The 14237-nt window shown below is 35.4% G+C and overlaps 1 protein-coding gene across 2 annotated transcripts in view; it reads left to right on the top strand.

Annotated features, from left to right (window-relative positions):
- Positions 1-888: 888 nt before the first annotated feature.
- The window catches only part of PPP1R1C (protein phosphatase 1 regulatory inhibitor subunit 1C), a 144512-nt gene continuing 131163 nt past the window's right edge, over positions 889-14237 (top strand). For both annotated transcript variants that reach the window (XM_002749250.6, XM_035304351.3), the window contains exons 1-2: positions 889-1373; positions 2993-3053. In XM_002749250.6, the coding sequence (XP_002749296.1) occupies positions 1293-1373; positions 2993-3053 (142 nt within the window). In that variant the 5' untranslated portion in view covers positions 889-1292. The remainder of the gene's footprint in view (positions 1374-2992; positions 3054-14237) is intronic.

Below are 14237 nucleotides of genomic sequence, written 5' to 3'. Positions count from 1 at the left end.
AGTAGAAATCTTAAATTCTCTGTTCCATTAAAACAGTTTCGTTTTCACGCTTCCTTCATGAAAGTATTTGAATGCATGATGGCCATCTGGCTATGTTACTACCTCCTCCTTGACATTCACTAATGTGGCAATCAGCCTAGTGTCCCACTGTTTCCTGACCACTAGCCTATCCTCTGAACATTACCCACTTCATACTTTTTTCAAGTCCTTATCTTGCACACATCTCTATTATTGACAAGCCACAAGGTTGACTACCATTAGCTTTCTACTAATATTTTCCAGTCATTTCTATATTCTTCCAAGTCAGAGAATATAACTGGCTCCACCAGGAAATAAAATAGAGGTCATTGAAGCAGCAGTGACTTCCAAGCTGTTTGCTAAATTTAGCAGTACAATACTTTCCACTCTAATGAAAACTGAACTACAATTTTAGAATGCTGGAACAGAACGGGACTTTAAAGGTCATTGAGTCCAACCCCCTCATTTTTCTGATGGAGGCGTGGAGGCCTTAGACATAGCCAGTAATTTTCTGGAGGCCAAAGAGCTTATTAATGTTGAAGATGAAACTCGATCTAAGATCTGCTAAGCTCTGGAGTAACGCTGTTTTCACTGTATCAAAGATGCTCTGCCTCCTAGGGTGAGTCTAAACTAACCAGATCTTATAGCATAAATATAGCTAATATTATTGGTTGTGGCTTACCCTCCATGACCATTCGACTGTTACATGGCTGAGTGTGAAACAGCAAAGGTGTCTGACTTATAAGTTGCTAAGAGAAATGATTCCATACCCAAACCCTGCCTCCACCTCTAAAAACTTCCTGCTTGATGTTCATCAATAATGAATGGCCCATCCCTGCAATACTCAGAGGGAGCTTACATTGCACTTTTGAGCAGCCGGTTAGTAATGTACAGTGGATAGAGCCTTTCTTTCAAATCCCAGGGCAGTGGGTCCTTCAAGGCTAGCATTGCATTTTCAATTAGCTGCTGAGTGAATGCTTGGCATGTGTATTAGTGAAGAGGCACACAATTAGCTTATTGTTCCTTTCTGTATTGTGCTGAGAGGATCCAAGGGATTGGTGGGGGAACAGGCAAGCCAGGCATTACCGTGGATGTTGAAGAACGGTATTACTCAAAACTCTGCATCTTCACTTGCTCGCTCTGGAATTACAGCTATTTATTACAAAGCACTCTGTGTGGCTTAGCGGAGTGTGTCTGAGGAAACATATCTCGGACACCACTTAGGGTTAGTCTTTCTGAGCTCTTCACATCTCTGACTAATTATCATCTTTACCATGGAGCCCAACAGTCCCAAAAAGATACAATTTGCTGTGCCTTTATTCCAGAGTCAGATTGCACCTGAAGCAGCAGAGCAGGTAAGTGAAATTGGATGGGGAAAAATTATTGTACGTAAGGTAATATGAACATACATTCTTGTTATCAATTGAAACGTTCTTTATCTCTTGATTTGGCTGTGACTTTCAAGACATGTAAATAAGAAATAAGTTGGTTTTTATACATACTTGTATTTAAATTGTATTGGGAGAACTATTAGCACTTCATTTGATATAAAATTAGCAACTATGAGGGGAAAATGGCTCTGTAACAACTCAGATTTGGATTCATAAATCTGTTCATTTTTGCTCATTAAAATAACAGGTTCAACATTTAGAGCAACTTTTTAAGAATTCTCAAAATGAGCAACTTTTTTTCTTTTTTTATAAACTAAAATGATTGATTTAGCAATAAAATCATTAAATCCTGAAATAGTTTCAGCCTATTGGCTGGTATTTTATTTTCTTATATTTTTTATTGTGAACCAAAAGCAGTGATTATAAGTTTATATAACATATTGTAGCTTTTTGTACGATTTAAAAATCATTTTGTTCAGACATTACAAAGTCTTTTAACATTTCCTGGATTCTTCCTCCGTGTCTCATGTGGGCTTACATCTGCATCACCTTCCGTATCCGGATTTACTTAGGCTCTGATGCAACAGCATCTCTCAGAACCGCAACTGTGAGGAGGCAAAAGCAAAGAAATTCATGAGGACATCAACCTAATCCATTAAGTTCATAAAACTTAAATTATGTTTGAGTCCTTTTCCAAGTATTTGATATAAAGTCTTAAAAATCATTATTTAATCTGTGACTCACAGTGTTTCAGGATGTTTTGACAATCTAAGGTAGATGCATCTAGACTCAGTCCAGGTAAATGTAACCTTGAACATGTGTCTATCTATGCTGAATCCCTGGGGTGTTGCTTCTATCTTGGACAGGATGTCATTGATACATTTTATTCTCTGTCCTACTGACACTTACTTTAGAAATTTATCCATAAATAAATACATTAAACAAATAAAGGATATTACATTTCAGGAATTCTAGTAATACTATGTTCCTATAACTCTTGAAATTAAAATAAACGCCAAACTTTAGAGTTTGTAATAAATTACATATTCTCATAAGATCCATATTTATTCTTCATTTGTTGATTTGTTGTAAATATTATACTAGACAATTAAAAAGTTAACAAAATTAATTGAAATTCAAAGCTTATGCTGTTAATTTAACTGTGGTACCTGCTAGAAATAGGTTTTCAAGCTCTTCCTTCTCCTGTTTAAAAATAATGTTAATGGATCTTGAAAGCATCACCAGTATTAAGAAACTCCAAGCCAGTCACTAACATTACCAGGTCATCTCTATACCTTCACTGTAAATTATTTTTCGTTTGTATCATTCAAATGCATATAATTATTTCTTTTCCATGAAAATGTAGCTTTTTGGTCAAAGAGGGTAACACTACTATCAGACAGTTCAATTCTGTGGCTTTCTATTACTTCAAAATAAAATTAGGGAGCACCTTATGTGTGCCCTCCAGAGTTTGCTTTTCTATGTTGGGGAAAGATGAGGATGAGACAGCCTTGCAAGCTGCAGAGTGACCTGTGGCAGTGTCTGATTCTCACTGATATTATCTGAGTTTTTGTTCTTCACAGATCAGGAAAAGAAGACCTACGCCAGCCTCACTTGTGATTCTCAATGAACATAACCCCCCAGGTAAAGAAGCCTAATGTCTTTCACACTGATGGAACATAATGGAATTGTTTGAATAATGTCAAAGTGCATGTCATTACTGAAAAGTTTCAACTTAAGATTTCAGTTAGCAATATTCCAAAGAGCTAATCTATAAAATGGATCATAAACAGAATCAGAAATAAATTATAGGAACAGTCTCAAGCAATACTCTGTATTTTCTCTAGAAATTTTCTCATTACTAGTGATGATATGCTGTGAAATGTTTTGCTAGCACTGGCTGTCATATGTTCAGGTGTTTATATGGAACATGGATCACTGCTTATCAATGGGGCTGGTGAAAAGCTGTTTAATTAGGTTTCAAAGCTCAAATTACAGCCCTAGAGATGCTTATATCTTTAAAGAGTAGGGGTTTTTTAATTTGGAAAGGTTGACATGGTGTGGGCAATGGCCCAGCGTTGGCTTCAGCTTTGCTGCTGATGTCATCTCTAAATAATGTAATTGACAAGTAACCAGATCAATTTTCAGCACTGCCTCTTTGAGAGCCATTCTGAATGGCTGAATCCATTTGTTGAGGTTTTATTTTCCATTTCCCGTAAAAATGAAAACTGCATTATTATCCCTGATAAAAGACTCATGTGTAATACACAAGCATTATTTACTTATTGAGTGGGGTGAGTTTTAGTCTCACATTTGAGTGCTGCCTCTGGATATACAAGTAGGATAGGAGAGGTCATGGCGTTAATTTGTAACCAGGCTGAACTTGGTGTTGAATTTTTTGCAGGTATAAACGATAATGGGTGGACAAAAGCAGTTTAAACAGTGGAAACATAATATGTCGAATAATAGACTGTAGTGAGTGATCTAAGAATACCAGGGTGAAATAGTCCTTGACTTTTTCAGACTCCTTTCTAATTAGAGAAACATAGAAAAAGAAAGTAAATTATAGGCTATTCATCATTAAACCCAAATCCAAGAAAATTTTCAGGTGATGGAAAATAAATAAGCGAATTTATTTCTCTTGAAAACAAATACTTATAGTTTGATCCTATAACTTTAAAGTGCCTTTGGATTTAAAATTATTTTCAAATATATTACCTCAGTAAATGTTAACTTACTTATATTTGGTTAAATAAGAGGTGCAAATGAATGTAATTACAGTTTAAAAATAAATACAAGTATGAACATAATTTGGGGAGGGTAATTTTATAGCAATTTTCCATCACTGCCTTGCTCACAGTAGCAGACACTTCTGCAATGTCCTAAAACTTTCCTCCCTACGCCTGCCTTGAAGCGTACTGCACAACTTGATTTCTAGGTGTTCCATCTCCTGCAAAGCAGTTTTCAGAGGTGTACAGACATTGTTGCTGTTCGAACATAGTGAAGCCATGCAAGTGACCTTCATCACTTTCATTTGAACTCTCACAATAGTACCTACTTTTTCTTGAGTGCCAAATATGTGCCATTTTACAGATAAGGAAAGTATACACTTTTCAGAAAGGTGAAGTGATTTTTGTGGCTATTCCACTAGCAGTGACAGATTCCAGAGACAAATGCAGATAATTCTGATATTGAAGCCCAGACATTTCCACTGGCACTGGCTTTGAAAATTTCAAACGTTCACTACATGGTGAACGTTTTATAATGTGACTAGTCATTCAGGCCCTATAAACAAGCAAATCCAAACAAAATAAATCCATTGTCTGGACCACTTATGTTAGTAGATTAGGAATTGTACTTAAATATCAATGGGAATGAATTTAGTTTTTCTCTAGAAACCTTTTTCTTGTCAGATCTTCCAATTACTAGATGGTATTGTCTCTTTTCTCTAATTGACCTCATCCTTCTCTTTCTTTTTTAAGCACCATTGAAGACAAATTAGATACAAATAGCATCTCACAGAGAACTACTTTATTTTTAGTACCTCACCTGCTTGCATCTTCATCCCTGTTTATGGACACCAGAATAGTCTATAAAGAACTAAGCAGCCTTTGACTGTGTATAGAACTTGCATCAGTGTGCATGACAACTAGAAATTTTGGACCAGTGATGGATTTTTGTAGTAAAACCCATGAAAGCTTATAGTTTTCCCAGTAAAAATCATCTAGCACTAAGGTTACTGGGGAAATAACTCTAAAGATAAAACAACAGCAACTGCTCATCATCACTCGTCATTAGAGAAATGCAAATCAAAACCACATTGAGATACCATCTCATGCCAGTTAGAATGGTTATCATTAAAAAATCTGGAGACAACAGATGCTGGAGAGGATGTGGAGAAATGGGAACACTTTTACACTGTTGGTGGGAGTGTAAATTAGTTCAACCATTGTGGAAGAGAGTGTGGTGGTTCCTCAAGGATCTTGAAATAGAAATTCCATTTGACCCAGCAATCCCATTACTGGGTATATATCCAAAGGATTATAAATTGTTCTACTATAAGGACACATGCACACGTATGTTCATTGCGGCACTGTTTACAATAGCAAATACCTGGAACCACTCCAAATGTCCATTGATGATAAACTGGACAAGGAAAATGTTGCACATATACACCATGGAATACTATGCAGCCATCAGAAATGATGGATTTGTGTCCTTTGTAGGGACAAGGATGAATCTGGAAACCATCATTCTCAGCAAACTGACATAAGAACAGAAAATCAAACACCGCATGTTCTCACTCATAGGCGGGTGTTGAACAATGAGAACACATGGACACAGGGAAGGGAGCATCACACACTGGGGTCTGTTGGTGGGGGGACTAGGGAAGGGACAGCAGGAGGTAGGGAGGTTGGGGAGGGATAACATGGGGAGAAATGCCAGATATAGGTGACGGGGGGCGGCGTGGAGGCAGCAAACCACATTGCCATTGCTATGCAACAATCTTACATGATCTGCACTTGTACCCCAGAACCTAAAGTACAATAAAATATATATATGAAAAAAAAAAAAGAATTTCCCCCGACAGTTAAAAAAAAAAAAAAAAAGATAACAACAAACAAACAGCAATAAAAGAACACCAAACCAAATGAAACTTGGATACTGGTTTTAACTAGCCATGTGATCTTGGGTGAGGGATATCTCCAAGCTTTATTTTCTCATCTACAAAATAGTGATTATAATGTTCTTTCTTTCAATCTCACAGGGTTGTTGTGATGATCAAAAGAGTTTTAACATGAACATGCCTTAAAATTGCAAGTGCAGCAAAGATTAGGTGGCATTAACTGATGTGTTTGGAAATATAATATTTGCATGTGATATTTAGGAATGAAGATATAACAAGAAAAAGAGAATCTTCGTAATCTCATCTGCTCTAAATATTTCTGCCCTATCCAATAGTTCCTTTTCCAAGATTAACTGAACACTATCAAACAACAAAACAAATAACAGTAACAACAAAAATCATCATAAGTGTTAAAGGATCATTTTTAAGCAATCGTTTCTCCAGTCGCCTGAAAGCAGAATGTTCTTTGACAAACAGAAACTGGGTGCAGCTTTAAATCCTGGTAAAACTAAACAAATCTCTTCAATTCACTGAAATTGGCCAGGGAATAATTGGCTGTTATTGGAATCACCTGTCATTAGTGCTGTTTAAAATTCAAATCCCTGCAAATCTTTCTTTATTGTCAATTAATAAAGCAGAGAAAATTAAATTCTTCATTATAGAAACATAATTAATAAACCATTCCAATTCATAAGACAAGATCAGTGTACTGCAATCACTGTTAAATTAATTAGACATAACTTGCTTTTTTTTAACCTTTTCAAGTGTTTGCAGAAAGAATCAATTATAGTAGTATTTGAAAGAATGATTTTATATATATATGTGTATATATATATGTTATGTTTATATTTTGTAGAGGAAAAACAGAAAGATCTTTCAGCATGTATGTTCAGATTTTTTTGTTTGCTAGTTCATCTATGCTGGTCTAAACGCATAGATGAGTTGCATTCTGGGGGCAGCATAATGTCCCACAGTCCCTTTCTAACAAATGACCTGGAACTCTCATCAGTAGAAGCACTATGTAAACAGATACTCAACCTGTTAAGGATATATATCACCCTCAGGCATGGGTTAGCAAATTAGTTTAACTCAAAATAATGGGAAATGAAATTAAAATTTTTAAATTGAAGGCCTGAGGTCTGGGGAAGTTTATCAGCAAATAGATGTCTCTATGGTAGAAAAAGCAGAAACAATGTATTAGCTCCTGGAAATAACTCTGAACTGCCAGGTGGCAGCAAAATGATACTGAAAAATTGAGATAGTGGGTGTAGGGAATCACCAAAGATCCTATACTTCCTCTTTTTCTAATGTTTTCTGAGGCTACCAATGTGAGTGACCTTTGTAGCAAACTGCTTCTCTTTCTCTATTTTCAGTTCCTCTTCTGATTAAGGGCCTCTTTATGATAAGCTCTCTGAAGCTACACAGGAGAGCATTGTTACCTATTCTTATACTGTGTGTTGTTTGCATTTACTTTTGTATAATCTGTAGTGAACTGGTTTGTTCTTATATTTTTTATCTAGAGAGTTGCTGATGTGTAAATTGTCTGTATAGAGAAACAAATGGCAAAGCCACTTTCTGTAATTTATTCCATCACATCTATAGATGTTTTAAGTCTATTTAAGTCTTTTTAAAACAGATGTTTTAAAAACATTACTTGTTTTTAAGTTGACTTGTTTACTTGTTAAGTATTACTTGTTTTTAAGTAGAATTATGAAAAGACTGTATATTTGGCTACCAGCATTTGAAATCTAGAGTTGGAAAATTTCAGAAAATATCTACTCTAACCACACATCTTCACGACAGACATACGTAATCCAACCTAAGTCCCTGAGACTCATTCCATTTTATATACCTCAGAGAAGAATCCATAATTACCTGTGGTTTTCAATTCCAGCTCTGATAATTTCAGATGTTAGGGAAGGGAGTACTAAACACTGGGGTCTATTGGGGGGAATAGGGGAGGGACAGCAGAGCGGGGAGCTGGGGAGGGATAGCCTGGGGAGAAATGCTAAATATGGGTGAAGGGGAGGAGGGCAGGAAAACACACTGCCATGTGTGTACCTATTCAACTGTCTTGCATGTTCTGCACATGTACCCCAAAACCTAAAATGCAATTAAAAAAATAAAAATAAAAAAGAAAGTAATTTCTATACCAAACTTAAATGTAAATTCCCTACTTTATTCTAAAATAACTCTTCATTTGTTCTCTTCAATAAAAAGTCATTTTCTCACCTTTTAAAATACATGAATGAATGATGATTATTTTCTCTTATTCTCAATCTCCCTAAGGGCTTTAATAAACTCTATCCAAATTCTCCCTATTGCTCTGCTTTTGAAGCCCAGAGCTGGACACAGTCTTCCAGTAAAAAGCCAGCCTAGATCAGGTCTTCTGAATATTTAAGTTTGTGGCATTCATTGTTTTCCATTTATTGTTAAGCAGAGACAATATGGTTACAATTACATTTAATGGACCTGATGCCGATTAAACATGCGTGAGCTGTAAGAGGCCTGGAGCTAAGTGCAAATCTGGGTTAGTACCCAGGAGTTTTGATGTCATTTAAAAGCTCGCTGTACATCTAAAAGTGGAATCAGAAACATAAGGTAAAATAGTTTTTTTGGAGGATATTTATTGAACTTCCTATCACAGCCAAATTTGGGGAAAATCGACTTTATCTTAGACCCTTTTATTGTCAAATATCCTTTGAAATCAAGAATAAAAACAAAGGTTGTTCTCAAATGTCTCAGGTTTCCAAAAGTTAGTTAATAGGTGACATAAGAGATTTATGATACTAAATATCATACTATTTCATTTCAAACTTGGCAGCAGGCCAGTCACTAGAGAGAACTGGGATGTCCAATTGCTCTGGCTATTCAGCTCCACAAACTGAAAAAGAAGCCACAGTTCATACTCTATGTAGCATATTTCTAAATGAGGCCTGTATTTCAGGATTCTGAAACTAAGTTATCTAATGAGGTTTTGAAGTCTCTAGATTGAATTCCTGGACATTGGATGATAGCTAGAAAATAATGCTGGACTCAGATTGAATTGTTCAAAACACAAGGGGGCTCCAGAAATTTCTGGTGATTTTTTAATCCAAAAATAATAGTTTTTCAGGGTCAATAAAGTGAAAATGGAAATTTATTTCCAATATTAAGGCATCACATGCACAAAATCTCTCTTCATAGAGACCCTCTGTTTTGAAAAACTAATGATTGTGTTGTCAAGAAACAACTGGACTCCCAGGATCACACTGAGAAGTTTCTGCAGACTCTTAAGGCTGGATAAGACATTGTCAGGCTCAGATCTTGAGGTACCAGCCACTCTCAGGGACCTCCAATTAAATGTATTCAAATAAACGCTATACTGGCCTATTGTCCACACAGTCATGTTGCATTTTAAATAGTCTCATCTAAATGTGGGTATAATTCATTTGGATCCGCAATCCTTTCTGATTGCTCAGCATTTATTTTGCCTTGTCTTGTATTAATGACAATATAATAGGAAAAAGATGGCCCAATGGTTGACAGTTATTGACGTGTTAGCTAATATTAATTTCCAAGAAATTGTCAGAAAAGTGTATTTCCCTCAATATTTATGAGTTATTGAATGCTGAATGATTTAAAGAGAAATGGCACATGTGGATTTCAGTGATTCATGTACTGTAAATTAATTGACTTATTTTCCCTTAACTCTTCAGTCTGTGCAGCCAAATAGCCTAATTAATTGGAAAAACTGTGAGCAAAAGATGAGGTTCTAATTCTTGATAGTGAAAAGGCTTACTACATTGTAAGTGTTCAAAGTAGCTAATCCAATGTTCAAATTAAATGAAAGAAAAATGAAAGGGACCTGCATTTCTTATTCAAAGATGGCCCAGCTTTTTTTCTAATCCAGATGGTGTTAGGCATTGGTGAATAGTGTTCCCAAAAAACAGTAGTAGTGGATAAGAAAAAAAAGGTCTATAGTAACCCCTCATTGATCAGGAGGGGAATATACAATTGTGGAAATATTATGTATCCTATATTGTAGTGTTGGTTTAACTGAGCATATCCTGTTTGCCAATATAATTTTCATGAAATATGAGTTCTTAAGATTTTTTAAAATAAGCATTCTACCAATGCTTAGGTTTTTCATAAGGTTATGAAGAAATTGCAAATAATTGACATATTTGTGGCCAATTTGTGTTTGACCAAAAATGAAATTCATATTCCATCAGTATGTGGAAAGAAAAAAAGTTTGAGCATTGAGCATAAAAATCCTTTAGAGAGATCTATCAAATACTCTTGCTGCTCAATTTTGATTCCACTCCATTTTTATCCACTCATTTTCATACATAATCTTTGTTCTATATTCTGTCTAACCTTTCTTTATTTATTGAAGCAGTTCTCTTATGCTGACTCTTAAGATTTAGTCTAGGCTGACTCACTTGCATAAATCACTCTGTCTTTTTCACAAATTTCTCTTATTTAGAAAAAATTTCAGCACAAAACTCACTTAAATTGCAAAAGATTTCCCTAAATAATCTGACCCATTGTCTGTTATTCTGATATTGTTCTCTTAGCTTCTACTCTTAAAGATGTTTATGGATTTATACATTCAATTCAATGTATTGAGTCCTTACTAAATCCTCTGGGAACATGTGGTCTAAGTAACAGAGAATAGTATGTCTGGATGTACCATGATACAATTGTAATAACAGAAATCCCAGCTGCTGAAACCACAGTAAAGCTAATTCTGGCCAAGGCACAGAAGCAATTGTTTATTATGCTTCCTAGACTATAAAGCATTTGCATGACTTATTTTGATCTTTGGGATTTAAGCTATCAAGGATTGAGGTCAGAGCTAAAATTTTACTATTTATTCCAACTTAGTAGTAGAGTAGATGTTAAATGCCTGTGAACTATTAAATGAATAAAAAAATCCTCAAATTCAAAGTCAATCCATCAAGCTTTCTTGGCACCAACTCTGATTAAAGCACAATGTTACTGCTCTAGAGGATAAAACAGGTGAATTATCAACCCTACCCACATGGAGAAACTTATCTGAGACATACTCACAATCTGACATATGCATTTTTATAGTAAAACCAATAGTATATGCCAAAAATACAAAATATATTTCATTCAGTAAGGAAATGTCTAACACAGGATTCTTTGGATTCAGATTAAATGTTGTAAAGTACAGTACACAAACTAGATGCCTGATAAGTGACAATGATCATTTTGGGGAGGCAGGCATGTAATACTTAAGAGTAGAAGCTTTGGTATCACTCAGGTCTGGATATGAATCTTAGAAGACTGCTTACTGCAGGAGTTTCCTCAGAAAATTAGCTCATTTTCCTAAGGCTCAATAAGCCACGTGAGGTAGTTAGGCTCAAGTGTCACCAAAATGCATCTATTTTTCCACACCAGTATGTTTCACTAAATATAGAATATATTCATTTCCAAGAAGGGTAGTCTGAGTCCATTGAATAAATAATATATAGATGCCCATTTTTGGGCCTGCATAGTACTAGACACAGATGACATCATTGTCAGTGGTTTTGGGTAGCTTAACAGTTGTTCAGTTTCAAATTTGATAGAAAAAATTTCAGCTTTTTCTAATTGCTTCTAGTTGATAGTCATATTTCATAAGATCATAAATTAGTGGACCGCTAATAATAAACCTAGCCAAGCTGTGTGCTTGATGGAAAAATAGTATTTCTAAATTCCTTTTTTTTTTAAACATTCAGGAGCAAGCTCTTGAGCCTGGTGACTTTGTGTCTTCCTCCAATTATTTTCTAGGCATCACTTCCACCAAGTAGTGATCTATCACAGTTTCTACAATTCCAGAAGCAATTCCAGACAGAATTTGCCAGGGGCTTATGCAGAAATGCCACGGGATCTAGGCAGGTGACATGGATGAGATCCTGGGCCCTGAGAAGTACAGGAGGCTGTGATGGGAACTGTAGTCTGCTAGGAGAATACAAGCTCCATTCAAGGCTTTCAAATTAAACAGGTAAAACTGCAAATGACATAGAGAAAACACTATAACAGATTGGGGCACCAAAGTGGTAAGATTTTAAAGATACTGGAAAGTATCACCCTAAATTAGTTTCCAAAGTACCTGAAATCTTATTTTTTGCAGTTATTGCTGCAACTACTAAAACACAACTACTCTAAAGATACAACACATTATCCTGACATCTTAGAACAAGCGTCTCCCTGGGGCTCAGGAAGACCTGTGAAAGCCAGAGGTGCAGGGAAAGGCATGTCCTGAAGCAGTAGTCCCAACTGTGACAATCTGGAAGCTCAGAATTCACTTTCTCCCTCCCAGTTTGTGTGCTGTCTCTGCCCTCTCCATACTTGGTCCAGCCCCTTCAGCTCTTCTCTAACTTGTTTGGAAAATGTTACACCTATATCTGTGAGTCTTTTCTGGTCTTGGGTAGAATATTATCTTTGAATTTAGCTCAGTGACTTTATGTCATTTAGAATAATTTGATATAGTAAAACTTAGAGTGTTTAACAAAGCTATTTGTGAAATAAATTGCTGAAATCTCCATCAGGAAAGACATATATTGACAATCTGGTCAGAATACAATTACAATTTGACCTTGGTAATAATGCTGAGGAAAAAAAGGACTGTTCAAACTAAAAAGCTAGGGAATTTATAAACCTTCATTGCTTTTTGTTCTCTGGAAGCAATTTTTCATCATTATGGAAAACAATTTTCAGAATCACACTCTTTACATATAAATACAGATTGACTTGCTTGTGAAAATAGAACTGGATAGACAGCAAAGAAGAATGAGAACAGTTATTTTGGAATCCAATTTTTAGAATGCTTTGCTTCAATGATGCAATATCATTTTATGCTTTTTTCCCCTATTTGATGATAAAGAATAGATTTTTAGAAAATATATACACAAATATTTACATGCATGAACACACATACACTTGCACGCAGAAGTAGTTATCCAACTGTATGTAAAAAAGAAAAAAATCCACATGGACTATTTAACCAGGTACTAAATCCATATCCAGTAAGTAACCTAACTTACAAAAGAGGCCTGAACCTGCCAAAGTGTCATGAAAAACTTTGTAAATTCAGGTTTTAAATGGAATAAGCTAATAAGAATTTGTTTTTGTTTCTAACATCTTGAATTAAAAACCAATAGATTAAAAGCAAGTTGTATTATTTTAAAAACCAACCTTGAATAAAAAACATTGAAATTATTGGCATAGATTCAAGTAATGTAGTTTATTAAATTTTTTTGAAAAAGTAAAGGGTATTTTAAAAAATAACTTGCATGTATTCAATATTAATAATACTTTATATTCTCATTTGAGTAGGTTTCTTATGCCCGTTTTCATGATTCATGGACAGAAGTATTATAATTAGATGTAGAAAGTGTGTTCTTCCAGCTACCACCTGAAAGTCAATGTCTAACTAAAATGTATCATCCATGTTTGAAGACTTTTCAACTACCGTATTTCAGTTAATTTTATCCCCATTCTTCTAATTGCTAAACCACAAAATGTTAGGATCATCTCTGACTCCTCTGTCTCTCTTTCATGCCTGAAAAATATATCTATGTCTTTTCTGTTAACTCTATTTTAGAGGTTGAACCTGTCCTCTGTGTTTTTATTGTTTCTGCTGTATCTATGACACATATTGCTTTATTCTGAACGCACAGTAACTTTCAAACTACTTTTCTTTGACTTTAACACTGGGAGGTCATTTTGTGTAGGGCTAAGAGCCCTAACCTTAGAATCAGTGAATATGGGTTTCACTAGTGGCATGAGTAAATCTCAGAGTCTTAGTTTCCGCCTAGAGGAAGCTGGGATCATGGTAATGCTGGTATTGGTTGTGTTGCTGGGATCAAGTGAGATCATGCATGCTGGCAACACTATTGATGCTAGGCTTGGTCTTTGCCCATTCCGGTTTGTGTGAGAGGCTTTTGGCAGACATAATTATATGATATGTGATTGATTATGGCAGCTTTACTTTCATGATTGATTTGTCATAAGCTCTAATTTGTATCCTGTAATTTACCTGCCCTAGCTTTTAATTAGTTAAGATAAGGCACCTGGAGTCTTCTCATGAATAGCTCATCTGTTTCATCATAATCTACACATCAATCTCATTTCTTCTTTTGAATAAATCAGCCATTTCCTCTACAGTCTATAGAATCTTATTACACAAATTGTTGACAACTGCACTA

The sequence above is a fragment of the Callithrix jacchus genome, chromosome 6, assembly GCF_049354715.1.
Source record: "Callithrix jacchus isolate 240 chromosome 6, calJac240_pri, whole genome shotgun sequence".
NCBI classification, from domain to species: Eukaryota; Metazoa; Chordata; class Mammalia; order Primates; family Cebidae; genus Callithrix; species Callithrix jacchus.
Note: the sequence above shows the minus strand (reverse complement) of the source record. Positions and strands in the feature narration are given on the sequence as shown.